Here is a 20,922-nt window from a genome sequence, read left to right on the forward strand (position 1 = left end):
AAGTTAATGTCATCTCTTCTTGAAGGTGTAGTTTATATCTTTAATTTTTTTCTTTTCTTCCTCAATTGCATCCTGAAATAAAGCTCTCTATATATTTAAAGCCACTGAGTAATATCACTGATGAATGGACTGAAAGCCAGAAGTAATACTAGGAATTACCAAAGAAATGGTTTGGAACAAACTGAGAAAAACAAAGTGAAACAAATCAACAGTACTAAAAAAAATTCCTGTTAAGAAAGTGTTACATTCTTAACGCAACCCATATTGCAATTTCCTACTTCATTTGAAAAGAAAATCTTCTAGGGCTCTGTGAAGAACTAAGAGAACTGATCTGTAAAATGCCAAAAACAATTCTTTTGGCAGGTCTGGAAGAATAAACTGACTCAATGGGCACAACTCCAAATGAAATACTCCAAGAATTTTAGTAGGAAAGAAGACTGGTTGTTTTCTTCTCCAGAAAGTAATAAACATATTTTACCATAAGTACACATGCATAGTGTTGGCTATGTCTGACACATGATTTATTCACAACCATTAAATATAAAGAAGCTCTCCTTTATTTTTATTAGCACACAAATTTACTCTTTGAAATAAAAAGATCCTCAGCTAAAACAGAAACTAAAGCAGTTAAGGTCATGTTTAAGATGAAAAAAAATGCAGGCACATAATATTTAGCCTATGTCAATTTAGAAAATGAGCACTAAGAAGTTACAGGATACTCTTAAAAACATTGTAACTCCCCCAAAAACATCTCATGCACTAATTTCTAAAAGACTAAAATGATATCAGAGGCATCATCATGCTCTAATGCAGAGAGTATGGAGTATAATTATCTTCAGAGGGATACTTGATAATATAAAAAAAATTTTAAATGTTCATATCCTTTGATCCACTTTCAGAAATTTTACCTATAGAAATGCTCAAAAAGTATGTAAACTATGTGGAAGTGTTGGTTAAATGTAGAGAATTATATACATATATCTAAAACTCTGATTTCTCCAGAAACCCAGTGAAATGAGAAGAAAATTAAAAGGTAAAATGAAAGATTTCAACAAATTTCTAGAAGATAGAAACTGGAGCAAAAATTAAGTAGCGATGAGAAATGTGATCAGCAAGTTCCTGTAAGGGAGACACAATGTAGAAGGCAAGCTAATGCATGTCTCAGGACCTAAGCAGGGCTCAGAAACTATAGATGGTGGCACAGAAAGGAAGGCTTGAGGTTAAAAACAGAGAGGTTATTACATGTCTATATGAGAGACTGTTATACATCTAACTTCTCATCATCATATTAAATGATGGCAACAAGAAGACTCTAAATTCAGGAATACCAGGAATAGAAGGTGGCAGGAGAGAGAGAGGGAGAATGACTTAAGAATCATGGCAGCCAGCCATATGTACTAAGTAAACCTCCAACCTCTACCTTCTACTGATCTCCAATAGACTTCCACCTTCCAGATGGAAATCCCTGTGTTTGAAAAATTACTTGCAGGAACCATTTAAAGCCTAGGATGAAAATACCTATCTCCAGAGAGAATTTCTGTTAGTTTCTGCCAAGCACCTTGGGTGCTACTCATCTAGGACCACCTTAATCCAAATTCAAGACTCAAGATTCACTGGACAAAAGAGAGCAACCGGAACAGAGCTCCTGTTGAATAGGGGTGAATCATTTTCATTTCTAGTTCACTGTCTCCTTGCGTGTTTATGTAAAGAGGGTGGAGAGGAATTTAAGCAGACATCCCACTCCCCACTTTGGCAGGTTTGTTTTTTGTTTACAAACCATCTTACCCTACAAGGCCACCAAAATTATAGCTTAATTTAACATATGTTATCTCTGGATTAGCAAATGTCTTCAAAAGTGGCTTCCAGTGCTAGGCTTGTGTCTGACTTCCCGCATTCTCCTTGATTTTAGCCTAGAAATAACCTTTTAGTTCTTCTTTAAAAGAAGATTCTTTTTCTTTATATATCTCTCAGACTTTTTCAGTTGGTCTTAGGAGAAAAGATATAAATCACTGGTCCCTAACCTTTCTGGCACCAGGGACCAGTGCTCCTATGAGAATCTAATGCCTGATCATCTGAGGGTAGAGCTGAGGCGGTGATGTTGGTGCTGGGGAGCAGCTGCAAATACAGATGAAGCTTTTGTTCCCTTGCCAGACGTTCACCTCCCACTGTGTGGCCTGGTTCCTAACAGACCACAGCAGTTAGGGACTCCTAGTCTCAATAACCTAGCCAATCAATAGTGGAAACAAACCTCTATATGTCTGTTTCTGTAATTTCACATATTAAGTTATTCTATAGAAAGTAATTTTATAGGACTGAAAAATGTGAAATTAGAATCATCATTCACAGACTGAGTACTTCTGGAGATTTACCTCGGTGAGATAGGACAGTATACAACCCACTGAACTTGTCTATATGAAACATCATATTATCATCAGATTTCTTATGTAATAAAATAAAGAATACCCATGGAAGTGTATGCCTCACACAGAGGCTGAGACTACAAAGTCAAAAATAACACCTTCTCCAGTTCTTAATAATACATCAGTAGCTGAATCCAGAGAAATCTGGATTATTTCTTGGTGTCGTTAAAAATAATTTTCTCTAAGAAAATTATTGTAAAGCACTGTGCAATTCCAGAAAACTGAATTTTAGGACTATGTTTTGAAGAAACCTAAATGATAAAGTCACAATGCTAGAAATGAAAAGCTTTCATATTTATGGTTAACCATATGAAGAAGCCTTTTGAAAAATATTTCATCATAAGTACCTGAGAAGCAGAAAAGTAAAAATAAAAACTCCTAACCACCAAAACATAATTGTAAAATCTTTTTAAAAAAGTCTTCCTATAACTAACATTAAATCATTAATAAAATATAAAAATTTTTATGAAGGTAAAATAAAAAGTCAGCTAAAGTAAGGATAATCACATAGAAAACTGTTACTAAAATCAAGTTTTGGAGAAAGAAAGTTTTAGTATTCTAAGCAATCTTGGTTTGGGGAGCATATTACATTTAATGAGAAACTCAAGCTAACTCACACCCATATATCTCAAAGATGATGATTCCAAGCTCTTATATAAAATGTTTATTTGGTCTGGCTTTTTGACTCAGGTTTATTATCAGATATTTGAAAAAGAATCCAGCCAACAAATACTCTTAAATCATAAAATTCAATAGCATTAAAAAAGTCAACATTATTTATACTATCATCAGATCACCTTTAAATTTAATTTTAAAAGTATCCGAGAAAGAAAACATAGTCTCTCTAAGATATGAGAGAAATGTTAAAACACAAGCTTCTTCCATTTTTTTTTCAAGAATATATTTGATCACATTAATAGTTAGGACACAAATAAGACAGTTAAACATATAAAAGTGGTTACAAGACTAACAAAATTTGAAGTCAAAAAAGATCCAGAAATAATGGACAGTATCCAACAAATAAATTTTTAAAAGAACAACAAATAAATTGTACAAAATGTAAGATGTGGAGAGCCATGGTTTAAGGTCAGTATATGTAAAAAACAAGAAAACTTATCTGATTCCAAGTTAATATGAAAATAGTTTGATAGAGCTACCAGAAGTATTAATGCTCTCTTAAATTGTATTAGTAAGTACAGTATCCAGAATAGGTAAGTACATCCTCACTACTCAGATCTCTAGCTGAAGTTTAGTCTCACTCTGAATTGGCCCTATTCTCTAACAGCGACGCCAACAAGAGAAAATGTGTACAGAAAAGAGTAAGACTGAATATGAATATATTTCACATGGGAAAGAGGAAGGTAATATACACGTTTTTAAACATGTAAAGAGTGATCCTGTGAAAGGCAGTCTCTGCCTCTTCTAAGAATGAGGACCAATCAAAAATTACTGTTTAGATACTGACTCAAACATAACTAGAGATATGCAGTAATTGATGAGACTATACTTCATTTTCAAAAAGACTAGATTATCTACCAGGAAAAATGTATATGTTCCTGCATTAGATAAGGGTGGGTTAGAGGGTTAGATGACTGCTTAGATCCCTTTCATTCCTAAAGACATGGTACTAGTATAAGAACTGGAGCTAGATAAGACTAAATAGGTTCAAACTTCAGTTTTTACACTTATTAAGCAGGTGAGCCTAGACAAATTACTTAATCTTTCTTGGTCTTACTTTCCTAATCTGTAAAATGGGGACAACTCTAGTTTTAAGAATTTGGTGGACTTAATAATATACATGTGAAAAGTTTAGAAAGTCCTAGACAAAAGTAAAGAGTCAAGAAAGCTAGTAGCTATTTTTATTTTTGCATCCAACAAATATCTACCAAGCATTTACTCTATGTTGGAAACTAATTTAGCATCAAGGTTTTAAGAGAATTTATAATTAAATTTTTACTCTAGTGAGAGTGGCATAAACATATACACGATATGGGAGGTTACAGGTAAGATATACGTAAAGCTGGATGATGAGAATAAGAAGTGATGCTTGCTATTTTTTAAAAAAGTATAAATGCCAAATTGTACACCTGAAACTTACTGGGTTTTGTTAACCAATGTCATCATAATAAAAAAATAATAATATAAATAAAATAAATAAATTTTTAAAAGTGTGGTTAAGGAAAGATATTCTGATAGAATGACATTTGAAAAATACATGAATGTTATGAGAAGGCGAGCTAAGACAGTATCTCAGTAAAGAGTATTTTGAAGTGATACTACAAGTAAGTACATCATGCTGGAAGAGTAAAGGAGGTGAGGAAAAGTGAAAGGCCAGACCTACAAGGGGCCTCCTAGTACTGTAAAGACATCGGATACCTTTGAATTCTCATAGATATGAATACAGAGAGAGCCAAACAAGCTAAGTTTTATAACTACATCACATATTCAATTCACTACATGAAAGAACAAAGAGGCACTAAAAATGCTAACAATTCTAGAAGTACATACTTATTCAGTTTTAATAAAAACAAATTGGCAAAACTAAAATTACTGGGCCATAATTCTTCTATTATCTCATACCGAAAGAAACACAAAATAAACTGGAGATGAGAAATTTGCTACCTGAGAACAGTAGGACAGAAAAGATAATGTATTCACAGTGAAATGAGTCTAATAGTATTGCTTGGAAAAAATAAAAATTAGCATTGCAATGTTTGTGTATTTAAAACCATAGTAGGTATAAAGTTTGTGTATTGAAAATCTGCACTATAAAGTATCTAAAAGTTGACTTCTATATAAGAATTGCAAAACATTCTTTTAAAAAAGAACAATGAGAGGACAATAACATGATGAATATCAAAATAATATTTACTCAGTACTTATTGTATGTCAGGCGCTATGCTGAGTACCTAAGTGTCTGACATGTATTAACTAACTCACATATTCTCTCAAAGTTAAAGCCTAGTGAGTTCAAACTTTGCCCAAGTCAAAGCTTGTAAGTAACAGGACTGCATTTCAGGAGAGCCTGACTTGAAAGCTTGAGTTCTTAACCACTGGGTAATACTGCCTCTCCTTTTAGTGACACTGACTCTTGCCATGTATTTCATTCATTCAGCAAAATATTATTAACTTTGCAGGAACTGACTTATCCTATACATTTGCTTGATTTTCAGTAAATCAGATTACCACATTTAGGTCTCTAAGTGCTATATTTGAAATGCAAGCTACTTATCAATGCGACATACTCTCTTCTTAAATAATTAAAAAATGCAAGGCATAAATAAACACCAAAAAACTTTCACAAAGAAAAAACATATTTTAAAACATGTTTTTTCTATTCTGGTCATAAGCTCAAAAGTTTAAGTGAAGTCTTATGAAAACTAGACAGCTATTATACACACAGACTCATTTAATACAAATCACCTTAACACTGGAATATTAATTTTTAAAAGACTTTAAAAAAGAGTTATTTAAAATGCTGCTATTTTAGCCCTTTTACATCTTTATTAAAATGCTAAGTATTCTAAACACATTTTTCATCCAGCTTAAAAGGACGTTAAGGTAATTTAAAAGACTGCTTAATAATAAGAAAAAAACATTAAGTCTAATAATGTTTATATTATTTAACTGTAGAAATGAATATATTCAAACTACAAATTTAAACAAATGACTTTGGCTAGATTGTGAACACGGTCATTCAAAGAAAAGCATTATAGTAAAAGAGAATAAAGGTAGACCAAAAAGTCAAGAAATCCGAGTTTTAGTACCCATTTTAGCAAGACAACTCACCTCCCTAGGCTTTTAGTTTTTTCATTTGTGAAACAGAACAAAATGAAGGTGCTACTGAAAGACATGCTAGCTCTACAATTTCATTCACATATGAGAACTTCCATGTCAGGTAAAAGTAATTAACATTCTAGGCTAGCTGTTGATTTTCTTGAAATGTTTTTCAGAAATTAATGTGTATAAGCTAAAAGTGATAAAGACTGTATTACCTTAAGTTCAGCAACCTGCGATGAAATATGCCACATAAGGCTTTCACTTAGGAACTTCATACCATATGGGCCTAGCAGTTCTGATAATGATCTCATTTCTGAAAGGAAATGTAATTCATTTTACACTTTGACAGAGCAAATACTTCAAGAAAATGAACATTAACATCAAAACATTCCATTATAGACAAATTATTAATGCAAAAATTCTGAGAAAGTCTCTGGAGTAAAAAAAGTAACACATATGCAAAAGTAAGTCTATGATATAATGTATGAGTATGCATATAATTGAATGAAAGTAGTCATAACAAAATCGAAGCCAAAAGAATCAACATTTCTTCATTCTCCAAAACGTGTCATAGTATTATTCACCTGATATGTCAGAATACTCCTCTGCATTGAATGTTAATTCATTTTCTGTAGGTAAGTTCACGAATGCTTTCATTGCAGGGAAATAAGCTATATGACCATTGCTGACTTGTCTTAACAAAGTTTCCAAATACCTAAGGAGAAAAGTAAATTTATAACCAGGAGAAACTGTTTAATTCAAAATTTATTTTGGTATACATTCCTGTATATAATTTTAAGTTGACTGATAACATGAATGAACACTTATCCATAAAAAAATAACTTTCCCAAGTAGTTCACTGCAAAAAAACTTTATATCACTCCAAATTCTAAATGTGTTCCTTACCAATTTGTGTATAGACTTGTAATGGTTGGCTCTCCATGACTGTCTAAATGTTGTGTTTGTTGAAGAAGAACATTATTAAATACTCTTGTAATATCAATCTGCACATAGTTTTCTATCGACTGGAGTACAGTCATGTACGCTCTGACACTTGTTAGAAGCTCTGATGGTTTTGCAATTTCCTGTGTGGCTTGATTATACATTGTCATTCCAACAATTGACCTGGGGGCAAAAAAGATTAAAAAAAGAGCTCTAACTTATACATTTATGTAAATGGGCCATTCAACCTACTGATCTCTAGTATTAAATAAGCAATGAAATTAATTTCAAATACAATTTGTTACAAAGCCATGAAATTACTATCATTATCTTCTTAAGAAACAGCCTAAAAAAGATGAATATCTAAAAAGTACAATGAAATAGAAATGCAAGTGATTAGAAAAATTCTAGATCTGATTTAAGGATAAATTCTTTTAACATGATACACTGTCTGTAACAAATGCAATGACTACTAGACCATAGCTTGAATTCATCTGGCACTGTTATGTGCTAGTAGTTTTTTAGGCTTTATATATATTACCTATAATGCTCATATTTAATAACCCTCTATGTAATTGTTATTATCACATTTCACAGATGAAAAAAACTAAGGCTGAGACTCAAGTAAACTGATCAAGGTCACTTTGAAATTGATGGGTCTACAGTTTGATCCCACATCTGCTTGACTCAATGCTACTTCTCAGCAAAATATATTACAGTCAAAACATGGCAACAAACCAAACTTTATTGTTCTTTAATCACTCACAGCACATAAAACACAGTTATATTTGGTTTCTATCCCAAGAAACTATATAAGCCTAAAAAGAAACACAAATTTTTAAAGTACTTTCCTTCACTGGCCACCCACCCCTATTTTACCTTCTTTGAAACTCCCTGAGCATTAGATTTCTAAAGCTCTTAGTATTTGTAAGGACGAATCTTTAAAGACAACAGACAAACCTCATCATTAGAAACAATCCCACAAAACCAATTCAAGACAAAAATGTTATCCTTATATATAGTCCCTAAGTCCTAAGATTGTGCTCAAGTGATCAACTAAAATCAACCAACTAATACTCACAAGTTATTTGTCCTGGCATAAAAATCTTTATCAGGTAAAGTAGTTTACAGTTTTGCCTTGATCTTGATCACTAAGTAGATGTTTGGTAAAAAGAATGCCTGCTTCTTCACAGACTAATGAACCAGACTGCATGATTACAGAAGAAAAACAAGGAAGCTGTAAACGAAATCCTACTTTCCACCTACCATTCTACTACTCCCACCTAGTTGAGAATAATAAATACTAGAGTGCATAATTCCCCTTTGGTCTGAAAACTATAGCATTCTGGGTTTCACTGTCAAATGCCTGCCTTACTAAAGGAGAGCAAAAGACAGTCTTTGTTCAATACCAGGCTCTTCTCTAATCAACTGATAACTTAATATCCAATTCAGTGCCCACTTATTCTATTTCCTAATTGTTGTAGTCATCTCATTAACTATAGCTCTAAGTTTTATATTGTTTCATTTACTACTCATAGTACCTATCACAATTTTATGCATATGACACAAATGCTACTTGTTAAAAACTACAAAACTCTGGAAAATCTTTGGCAAAATTTTGTTTTATAAATTGCTTTAAGACCTTCAAGAAAAACTTGTCGAATCAATCAATATTTTCTTTCATAAAGTTTAAGTTTAGAAAAAGAATTAAGAAACAAAGTGGAAAGGTTTCTGACTTATTGCATATATTATTTTAAGAAACATATATATGTTTCTTGAAATTATATGTATATTATATATATATCAATAATATATATATATAAAACTTATAAAACTCTAATTAGAATTGACTGCCTCAAAAGTCTAGAATTCTATTGGCATAACAACATACATTTGAATCCAGAAAAGACTTAAGAGTTCATCTAGTCCTGAGGTTTTCAAATATTTGAATGTGATACCCGATAAGATATGTATCCAGCATCACAACTCAGTGTGCACATACATACACATAATTGAACAGTTTCATGAAGGAATATTTATACTTACTATGTTCGATGTACAAATTTTTTCCTACTTCTTTCTTTCCCTCCTCCCTCTTTCTTTTCTTAAATGTTTACTACAACCTTTTAAACTGATTTCATGACCCTCTTGGATTGCCACCTGCCAACTGAAATATACTGATTTGCTCCAATCTTCTCATTTTGCTTATGAGGAAGCTGAAGTTCACAGAGATTAACTGTCTTGTCCAGTGTCACGAATAGTTAACAATAATCATGGAACACAAATATGGGTAATTTAAGTAATTCTCCGTTCACTATTCTTTATACTTCCCAGTTCTACTAATGCTTTCCTCATAAATGTTGACATTATGTAGATATGAGAAATAAATACAACCAACTCATTAATTGAACCAACAAACAAAAACAGTGTATATTTTTTCTTACTTAGTAAAGCGGATTTCCAGATGAGAAGTCAAATATTCTCGTGGAGTAAAGGTATGTTCCCAAACCACCATGTTTGGTACGTAATTTATAGAGAAACACAACTCAGAAAGTGCAGTGTGCAATTTATCAAGGCTGAGAAAACATTAATAAATAGTAAATAAAATGTTCAACATTTCTTTAGAGCAATACAAAATTAATTTTATAAACATATCAGACCTTATTTGGGGATAATAATTACAGAATTCAATTCCTCTCCTAAACTCATCTAATGAAGTTCAAAATCTTTAAGGATATCACTAATACATGAGAGCAATTTTCTAAAGATAGCATCGTTCATATGTTTCTATATTTAGATGACTATATTGACTTAATATACAAGAGCGAGCTTATTTCACACCATAAAGACAATCATTTCTAACTCCTGCTTAACTTTCTGTTGTAGAGGAAGAAAGTTATCTGCTAAATGGCAAATACCTTCCTCAATGTAGGAAGTGAGAAAGTAGGAAATTTTTATTTTAAACAAAAAATTGTTTACCCATTATTGCCCACTTATGCCTCCCTCCAAAAGAGCCCTGAATGCTACTTATTCTTATATATCCATTTTAAAATATCAGGTATGTTATAATACATGAAAACATTCCAAAAATAAGGTCTCAGATATCTAATTTTAAGTAAATTGAAAATAAAAGACTGCTTATAGTGTACCCCCTAAATTTTTAGACAAATTCTTGGCCTTCAGTATTCTGTATATAAAGACAATATATTGTCTATTACATCTACTTTCTTCAAAAATCCAAAATCTGTATTTTGGGATAAAATAAGCACTAACTTGCTATTCAAGTTCACAAAAGCTAAAAAAAAAAAAACAAAAACAAAAAACTAATGACTGGGTAATGAATTTATCACAATTACTAGCATGTTCTCAGTAGTAATGCCATATAAAAAAAAGATGTAGTAAAAGTAAATGGCTTACTTGGTCACTATCAGCCTGTTTTTCCTCATGCTCTCAACTCCTGGTTTTTCCCTTTCGGGTTCTCCTTTCTTACCAGTTTGTTTTTTTGACTTCTTATTCACTGCTTGACTAATGGTTTTGGCACAATGCTTGGGCAGCAACTAAATTTTAAAAGAAAGAAATCTTAGAAGACACCAATTACTTTGAAAACATATTAACTATTGAAATAAACCTTAGCTGAATCTAGACTATGTAGGAAATATCATGCTAGCACTAAGAATGGAGATGTGAGTAAAAAGTAGAGTTTACCTCGCTAGTTAGCTTAGGGAGCCCACATAGCTTGGTGAAAAACAGAAACAGATCAATCATATGTGAAGAAACACTTCATAGAGGAAGTTCTATGAAGACTGTAGTTTAAAGGATAAGTACAAACAGAGTAGGCAAGCAAAAAATGAGAAAGAACATGTTACTGGAAGGAAAATGGCCTATGAAGAACAAAACTATATTAGGACACTTCTAGGTGATGAAGCATAGAGTGCAGGTAGGATAGAGAGGTTTGAACTATCAGGAAGGAACTTCAATGCCAAGCTAGGGGTTGGCTATTAAACAGTAAGCAATCCTAAAGATAGTGACAATTTTCAAAAACCTGATAATGGAGCCTTACAAGCAGAGGTAATGAACTTTATTGAGATTGTGAGAATAAAAAAACAAAAAATTAAAAAATAACTGGCTAACGGATCATTTTCTTTCCTTTTTACACAAATTTACTACCTGTAACGAAACATATAAATTATCACCTGGTCACTAAGAGTACACTGTTCTGTGCAAATATCAGTGATGAGATTTCGAGCTTGTTTGGCCATTTCATCCAGGAACATATTACATAAGGAAAGACTGCGATCTCCAATATGATGTCGCTGTTAAAGCAGGATAATAAATAATAAAAAAAATAGTAAAAGTTATAAGAAAGCAGTTTGAATTAAAACACTTTAGAAAACATGGAAAATAAAATCTATTCTACAATAAGGAGTGGGGGTGGGGAGTGTTATAGACTTCTTTTATCTCATAACAATTAACCTACTATACTGTATAGGCACAGAGTTGACATAAAATAAGTACTTGCTGATTATACAAGTAAAGTAGTATTGGAAGGAATATTAAAAAAAAGTATTTTCCTTTACATGAGAAACTATTAATTTAATTTTTAAATTCCACAAAGTCCTTATCAAACATAAGATGTGAAATACATTTATTTACAGTAATGTTTTCTAATCTTACTTGATTTATATACATATTTATACACATACACATATATAAAAATCTTGACACAACAAACAACTTTTTAGTGTATAAACAAAAAAGAAAAGCTTGAATACTTAAATAAAATTGTTAGAAATCAGTTGGTAAAACAAAGAAATTCACAAGGCACTCAACTCCCTAAAATGAAACTGCCCCCGCCCCCATCTGGGAGAGAAAAGAAGCTGAGCATGAATTTTCTGAATGCAGTAGAGAAAAAGAACATTACAATGAATTTTTAGATTATATCTGTATCAGTAGACCCATAAGCACACTCAAACCCAACTACCTCTATCTATAGTATTCTGTACCTTTTTTGTTTTGGTGGGTTTTACGATAGTTTAATAGGTTTTCCTTGTCAATGGTAACCGGAATGTTGAGTACATAATATTGTAAAACTGTGTACTACACAGTTGTAAAACTTAATAGAGAGATATTTTAAAGAGCTTTCCTTCCCTCACCACCCCTAATTATATAAAAAACATAGAGAGATGGCATATTTTTACACTGCTGAAATTAAGGTAACATAATAAAATATGAAAATACTTAAACATGCAAAATAAATGTTCCTAGATCTATCATGATACCTTACAATGTGTTTTACTTAAAATGCCCTTTAAAACTTTAAAAGGGATCTACAGGCCAAATACAAGTAAATATTGGTTCATTTAAGAAAAGATTTCAAGTTATAAACGTTTAGGGTTCTGTTTAACCAAATTCTGACTCCTACAAGATAAAACATCTCTTACTGTCACTTATTCCTAAAAAAGAACACTGAATTAGCACTGCTTCACATTTACTAGACTAACTTATTTAAAATACAGATCTGATTTTACTACTCCGCTTCAACGGCTCAGAAATACTGAGACTAAAAAAAAACAAGTTTTCTTAACATGTCACAAGTCTCTCTTCAAACTGCCCTCTGCCTCTATCCGCAGTACTGAGAACAGACTTTAGGAGGACAATGGCAGAAGCACAGGGATCTCTTAGTAATCCAGGCAAAAGATGACATGGCTTGGTCAGGGGGAGAAGAGGCAGGAGTTTGGGTACATATAAAGGTAGAGCCCAAACCAGAAAATACTCCAAGGTTGGGGCAACAAGAAGATCAAATAGTTCTATTCTGGACATGTTACATTTCAGATGGCTAAAAATACCTAAGTTGCATCTGGATATAAAGAAAAATCTATAACTGAAGGGAAAGGTCTGGGCTGGAGTTAAAAATCTGGGAGACAGCATACAGAAAATTTTTAAACAATAGGACTGGAAAAAATGAGTAAACTACTATATTCGATGGTACAGATAGATCAACATATTAGTACTGCCATTATTCAGGGGTCCTGCTGACCTAGCAGGGTATAAATTCAAATCTAGTTTAAAAGGTACTCTTTCTCAAATTTATTTTAAGCATTCCAGCTCAAAAATGTGGCCTCGGCATTAAGAAGTTGTTCTGGAGGCTTTTTATATAATATCTCTGATCTAAATAAGCTGAATGGCTAAAACTAAAATTATAAAGCCAGACTGCGCTGAGAACTATGCATATCAACTTACTCTATCCTCACTTAGGTTAATTCCCTCAACGGTCCTGAAGTACCCCATGTGTACTGCTACCACAACACAGATCGTCAGATCATGGATTTGTCAAGGGCAGAGACTGTGTCTTTTTATCACAGAATTTAATTTAACAAGGCAGCTAGAAAATAACAGTCTTTAACAAATTAGCTAAATGAAAAACAGAACACTGCCACTCACTAGCTACATGCTTATATGGAGAAAGAAAAATCAGTCCACCAAAGACTTTCTTCATCATTAAACTAAGAATACTTATCAGCGGTACTATGTTGTCACTTTGTCACAACAATCAAATGCAAAACAAGGGAATGCTATGTAAATTTTATGGTTCTATTAAATATAAACACACTATTAAAAATATAAACACACTATATAAATATAAACATACTATTAATTACCTGTTGTAACTATTTAATAAGAATTGAGTCTTATCCTATTCAAGAACCAACTAAATGAGGCAGAAACATTAAAATAAGTGATCTAAGGTAGATGACAAACATTATAATAATGATATAAAGTACTATGAAAATATGGTAAAAAAGAGACAAATTCTAACCAGAGGAATGCTAAAAATCTTTTTGGAGGTGGGATTTAACCTGACTACTGAAGAAAAGGAAAGAGTACAACAGGTAGAGGTACAGTGAAATGAACTTTATGTTTGAGGAAAAGCCTTTAGGGGGCCAAAAAGTAGACAAGTAAACTAGTATGGTTTGTATGTACTAGGCTAGTTCTAAAGAGTAGGGAGTGGTAAGTTGAAGACAAGAATGAGGGTAGAGTCCATTAACAGATGAGTAGATAAACAAAATGTGGTATATACATACAACAGATCATTGTTTACCCATAAAAAGGAAGTTCTGATACATGCTATCACATAGATGAGCCTTGAAATATTATGCTAAGTGAAATAAGCCAGACACAAAAGGACAAATATTGAATGGCTCCACTTATATGAACTATCTAGAACAAGCAAAATTCATAGAGACAGAAAGCAGAGGATACCAAGGGCAGGAAGGATGAGGAGTGACTGCCTAATGCTTATAGAGTTTCTGCTTGGGGTGATGAAAGTTTTGGAAATGAATAGTGGAGATGGCTGCACAATACTGTGAAGGTCATTAACGCCACTTAACTGTACATCTAAAAATAATTAAAATGGCATATTTTAATGTTATATATACATGTATTTTTGAATCACAATGTAAAAAAAAAGACAATAAAAAAGAATGGAGTAGAGATCAGATTGTTGAGGATTTTAAATGCCTGGCTGAGAAATTTTACTTTCTCCATATGCAACAGAGAACCAATGATGATTCTTTAAGAAGGAAAAGAGGTACTCTGGTGCCATTGTATTAGACAGTCTTAAAGGCAGAAAGACTGAAGGCAGGAAAATTATTCAGGAGTACATATAAAGAATACTGAATATCTGGGCGCCAGGCCCCAGGTGCACACAGTGAACATATGGGAGGAGATGCCCCGCCTTCAGAGATCCACTTCTTAAGGGGAAACAGTAACATCCATAGGTCAGGGGTGGAAGTGGGGGGCGGGAGAATTAAAGATAGGGGGGTGGAATACTGAATATCTGAGCTACAACAGTGACAAAAGCGATGGAAAGTAGAGGATGGATTCAAGGAATGATACCATGCAAATAAAATTAAGAGGATTTTATGGGTGATTTAATGGGAAGGATAATGGTGAGGAAAAAAATTAATAGTATATCTTAGGTATAAAGCTTGCCAGGGGGAATCTATTAATCTAAAAATTCTATAAATCTATTAATTGCGTATTAATCCTAAAAGTATTCCCTTAATAAACTTCCTCCAGGCTAATCTCTTTCTCAGAGTCTGCTTCCAATGGAATACTGGAATACAAACCTGTAAGATGTTATCCAATGCTTAAAGATATTATTAATGCTACTGCTACCTGTTAAGTTTCTTTTCTACAAGTTCTACAGTTCTAAATAAAGGAATTCAACACTAAGTTAAATTAAACAATTTAATTTTAATATATATCTTATCCATTTACAAAGTGGTATTTTTTCCCTAAAGATTAGAAGAAATACTAAGTACATTTTTGATAGATACTTGGTATCAACAAAATTACTAAGTATCTCAATTACACAATAACTCTGAGTGCCTGAATGCCTATGTATGTTTTACAAATACCAGCAAATCTAGATTTTACTTACTATAGCTATTGTATAACGAGTCAGTGAAATTCCTCTTTGACATGTTTATGTTTAGTCACTAATCTGTACATTCAATTTTCAAGTCTTTTCCATGATAGTTTAAGAGGAAAAGCAAGCATACGAAATCAATTATTGTATATAACTTTACCATTAATATTTTACCTGACCCACTATTTACTTTAATAAAGTTAATTCCAAGTGACTTTATATGTTCTTATAAACATGTATGTGAATTTATCCATCCATCCAAACATCTATTCTATCTATTCAAGCATTCTTCCAATTCTGTATAGAGATATATTAGGTAGGAAGCTAAATTAGGTAATCAGACTTTGTTAATATTTGGTTGGTTATATGTTTGTTTTAGTTTATCCTGCCTACCATATAAATCACAGTATTACTCTGAACTTACCTCTTCTGGACATAGTTCATGTGTGCAACTCATAAAATGAGTGCAAAGTAGTGGAAATGCAATTGAGTATCTTGACTGAGAGGGTAACTCCAAACATTGCTGAAACATCTTCTCAAAAGCACGACTATAAAAACTATATAAGAAAACAAATTAAAAAATTAGAATCACAATATTTATAGTTAAAATTTTCATGATATAGTGCTTTACAGTTAATTTGATTAAAGTGAATGAAAGTTACCATTTGGTAGCATTTATTACCTTGAGAACAGTTATATTTCCAGGGTACTTCTTACACACCAATAATCATTCCAGAGTAATAAAAATATTATTTGTATAACAGTAACAAATTTTAAAATACAAACTTAAGCAGAAAATAAACTGTATTTATGGCAAAAGAATATGACATTCAAATCTTACATCATCATATTTCAACAAAGCTAAGTCACTATCGATTTTAAGAACCACTAAAAAAAAGAAGAAAAAAGAAACACCACTATTTTATGTACAAGAAAAAGAAACATTGTCAGTTAAACAATGACACACCACCAGTTTTAATTACTTTCAGATGTAAGAGATGTTAAAGAATATTATAAAAAATGTAATACATATCAGAATAATAAGATAAACATGTTTTTATTTTGGATATGATAATGTGACTATGAGAAAATAGATAAAAATTAGTTAAAGTTAAACAGAAAATTACAAATTTTAAACATTACTGAAATTGCTTTCATTTTTAAGGGAAGAGGACTTTCTAACTGCTGTCTCCTTCTTTAACAAGAGGAACGTTTTTATAGCTCAAAAATATGTTAACATAAAATGTTTCATTTTCTTTCCAAGGAAGTCTTTGTGTCAGACAAAAGTATAGGGTTCCAAATAATCTTTAAAATTCTTGTAAATCTGACATGTAAATTGTGTTTTACAAGTTCCTTTAAAAGATCCTAATGCCTTCATTGCCTGGTAATTTGGAGTTCTTCTGCAGTACTGCTGATTAAAGCCAACCTAACAAACTGCCAAAATCAGTGTCCACTGAGATTCTCTCGGCATTTTACAAATAAAGAGACATACTAGGTTTTTCCAATCTGCTTCCCTAAAAAAATAGGAAAAAAGGCCAAGAAGCAGACATACAGTTGATATTGTATAACTTTGGAGCCAGAATACTTGACTATGAATTCTGGCTCCATTGTTTACTAGTTTGATCATAATCAGGTTCATGTATTCATTCAAACATTTATTAAGTATCTACTATGTTAAACACTAAGGAAATGAAAACATGACCTTCTTCAAGGACATTATGTGGGAATAAAGGGGCAAACACTTGTAAACTATTAAGTGTAACTAAAGAATCTATGATAGAAAGAAGAGTGAAGCACAATGGAGGGAGCGGTCATCACATCATCACAATATTAATGTCTAATACTGTAGAGTGAAATAACTTGGATTTTATTTCCAACATTTACTCTATTTAACCCTGATCCACACTTTATTCCCCTTCATCTAATGATGCAAGAGGGCTTAAGACAATTTGAAGTGACTTTTTTTCACTTTCTCAAAAAAAGTGTAAAATAAATTCACACCAGAAAGAGTTGCTCTTAATAATTGAAAATAGACATAAAATCCCAACTTGGTCATTTTTTTGTTAGCAAGTTGTCTACTCTTCTCTTTATTCTTGAGTTTATTATTACTGAACTGTCTTAAGGACCATACTAATATTAAAAAGAAAAAAAAAATCAAGAAAGGTATCTTTGGATACTAAAATATTTAAAGAAGATTACAGCGTACCAAAATATGGAGAGATCTGATGTTTCCACCAACATTTCCACCAAGGAATCCACCATTTTTGTATGAAAAATTATTGTATTCATCATCTTTCCAAGTTCTCTGTGATCGGCAAGGCTAAGTGAAGCCTTGGAGACACTAGTATATGCCTATAAAAGTACAGCAAAAAAACAAAAGTAGTTTAATTATAGACCGATGAATTTAGTCTTGTCATTCTACAACACCCACTATTATAAAACAATTTATTGTGACACTGTATCAGTAACATCAGTTCTCTTATTAAAAGTTCTCTTATATAACCCAAATTTAAAATTCCTATCAAGAATTTCTTTAAATAAACAAACTGAAATACTACTGCCCATAAAACAGAATCTAATATTTGGTAATTGATCTTGAACCCCAAAGGAACTTAAGTTACAATATTGAAAGTATAAAACAATTAACTGTCATGTAAATCGTAGCGAAAAATTTTGAATCTAGTTTGAGAGAAAACATACATAGGAAACAATCAGATGAAAGTACGTACTGTGCATTGACTCAGTGAGGTTTTAGATTATACTAAATCATTAAAAACTGGATAGTAAAATACACTGTACTAATTGATGGAGTCCAGAAAAGCACTGAAGATGGTAAAAATTAGTGTACGCTGGTCAAAAAGATAGGATTTAACCAAAATCATCAGCACAGGTTGTAGGAAAAGAAATTCCACTACAGAGATACCAACTCACAGAGAGCAGAATGCTGTCCATGGATAGGGGGCATTCCAGAAGGACAAAGAACAAGAATGAAAGAGGTGCCTACAGAATTAATACTGTTCGCTATGGCTAGTTTGAGTACAAAGAAAAGAAGGGAAATAGTAAAAGAAGAGATTCCACCAGATCATGTAGACTCCTGTTTACTATGGTAAAGAATTTACACTTTCAGTGGTGAACCACTGAAGGTTCTGTGTGATGGCCAACTGTTGTTTTAGAAAGGGAGAAATGGGGAAGGGAGGGTGGAAAGGGAACAAGAAAAAGATGTTAGGAGGCAGTGAAGGCAATAATCCAGACAGGATTATGATGGTCTGGTCTAGTGGGCTGGTTGTTTACAAGAGTTAAATCTTGGAAATAAGTAGATATGGTGGGCCACAGAAAAATTATGGATGATGGTCAGGGTTCTGGCTTTTGGGAGACATTCCTTCGGGCTCTAATGTGCACCCACACTTCATGTAGGATCTTGTATACCAAGAATGCAAGACCTAGACTACTCAGTATGGTTACTTAGGTCACTTCTCAGAGTTGCATTTGCAGCTACCAAACTTGAGGAATGAGGTAATATCTCCCTGTGCAACAAAGAGCAAGTAAGCTTCCTGTTGATGATAAAATGGAAGGTTCTTCAAACTCAGTGTTCCTTATCTGCAACACAAATCCACTGTATACATAGCATTTATCTGGGCCCCTCTGTACTACCCCTGTGGGACATGGAAGCAAGGAAAAAATAATGCATATATGCTGATGCTCATGCTGCTTCCTGTGCAGTGCATAACTAAGTTCTTTGTCTCTGATCCAGGAAACCTATGTCTTCTGCCAGTATCCATGAAAAAGCAAGACACTAAGTAATTATTACTTTGTAAGTAGGATAAAAATCAAATTTCACAGAGAAAGATAAATACCATATGATTTCACTTATACGCAGAATCTAAGGAACAAAAACAGAAACGAATCAAAAACAGACTCACAAATATAGTGGACAATTTGGTGACGGACAGAGGGGAGGAGCACTGCGGGGCTAGGAGAATGGGGTGAAGGGTTAAAGAAGTACAAATTAGTAGTTGATAGATGGTCATGGAGATGGCAAGCATAGCATAGGGAATGCAGTCAGCATTAATATGCTGGCTAGGTGGAGGACCAGGGGAGGGAGGGAGCAAGCAACTGGGGGGATCATTTTATGAACTATATAGATGTCTAACAAATGTACTGCATACTTGAAACTAAATAAAATAAATAAATTAAAAAAAAATCAAACCTCAGCCTACACAATGGCAAGGAGCTACTATATGAATGAAGTTAACCGTTCACTAAGAGACATCAGAGAGAAAACAGTTTTATATTTTGTTGTTTTTATCTGCTAGGAAAGGGAAAAGAATTAGTAATAATTCTTTCATTAATAATTCTTTCAATAATTCATCAGTAGTCTTCTGATGGCAAGATATACTCTGGACATTTATCATACACTAAGTCCAAATGATGTTTGATAAACCTTTAATCAGCTTTAGAGTAGGAAGAGGAGCCAGCTGTGACCATGAGTTCAATAAGACTTCCACTAACTGACCTTCATTTTACAGATTCTAAATTAATGTATCACTGTGAAAGTAAGATGAATGGTGACAAAACGAGATAATTTAAAACACTCACTTGAAATGCTTGACAACAATGGAAGTACAAACATATTTTACTAAAAAAGAAAAATAGGTTTAAATAAAACTGTAAGACATGAACAACCCAAATAAATTAGAAGACAGAAAGGAAGATAAATGAAAGAGTGACTGAAGATGCTTAAGGAACTAATGGAATACACATGGAAATGAGATGCCTTAGAAAGCAGAAAAAAAAGGACAGAGAATACATGTAGAGAGGAAGAACTCAAGACTAGAAAAGAGACAGAGAAAGATCAAAGTGATCCACAAATGACCAATGACCTTAGGATAAAAACTGGATAGCACTTCAGTGAAGGCACAAAGCATACTGTAAGTCTTCCAAAGGCATATTCGGTCCTGCTCCACTCAAAAACCACTGATAACAATGTAACTCTATACCTTTTCTCTGGCCATGGGGCTTATACCTAAGTACTCTTGTCTTTCTACCTAATCACTGATTAAAGCCAGATCATTCATCTCTTGTGAATATGTGCTCCTTCTTGCAGTAATACTTTATACTAAAGTCTCTTTATTTGCCCTTTCCTCATTGTTTGCCCCTTCCTCATTGTAAGCTAGTTTCCTATTCAAATTCTACCCATCTTTCAATGTCCAAGTAAAATGCTGCTTTCTCTATAAAGCCATTACTAGCAATTCCAATTTGAAAAAAGCTTTCTCCCTTCTGAGAAAACTGTAATTAATTGATAATGAAAACTGTAATTAATCGATAATGGACATCTTTTAACTTATTAAT

The 20,922-nt window shown here is 32.7% G+C and overlaps 1 protein-coding gene across 1 annotated transcript in view; it reads right to left on the reverse strand.

The window, feature by feature from the left end:
* NCKAP1 (NCK associated protein 1) overlaps positions 1-20,922 on the reverse strand; it is an 89,067-nt gene that overhangs the window by 17,702 nt on the left and 50,443 nt on the right. Inside the window, exons 16-23 of the mRNA XM_006921264.2 lie at positions 17,780-17,925; positions 15,998-16,130; positions 11,336-11,455; positions 10,560-10,699; positions 9,587-9,718; positions 7,107-7,325; positions 6,785-6,915; positions 6,416-6,513 (exon numbers count right to left, since the gene is read on the reverse strand). Of these exons, the coding sequence (XP_006921326.1) occupies positions 6,416-6,513; positions 6,785-6,915; positions 7,107-7,325; positions 9,587-9,718; positions 10,560-10,699; positions 11,336-11,455; positions 15,998-16,130; positions 17,780-17,925 (1,119 nt within the window). The remainder of the gene's footprint in view (positions 1-6,415; positions 6,514-6,784; positions 6,916-7,106; positions 7,326-9,586; positions 9,719-10,559; positions 10,700-11,335; positions 11,456-15,997; positions 16,131-17,779; positions 17,926-20,922) is intronic.

This window comes from Pteropus alecto, unplaced genomic scaffold (genome assembly GCF_000325575.1).
Source record: "Pteropus alecto unplaced genomic scaffold, ASM32557v1 scaffold3, whole genome shotgun sequence".
NCBI lineage: Eukaryota > Metazoa > Chordata > Mammalia > Chiroptera > Pteropodidae > Pteropus > Pteropus alecto.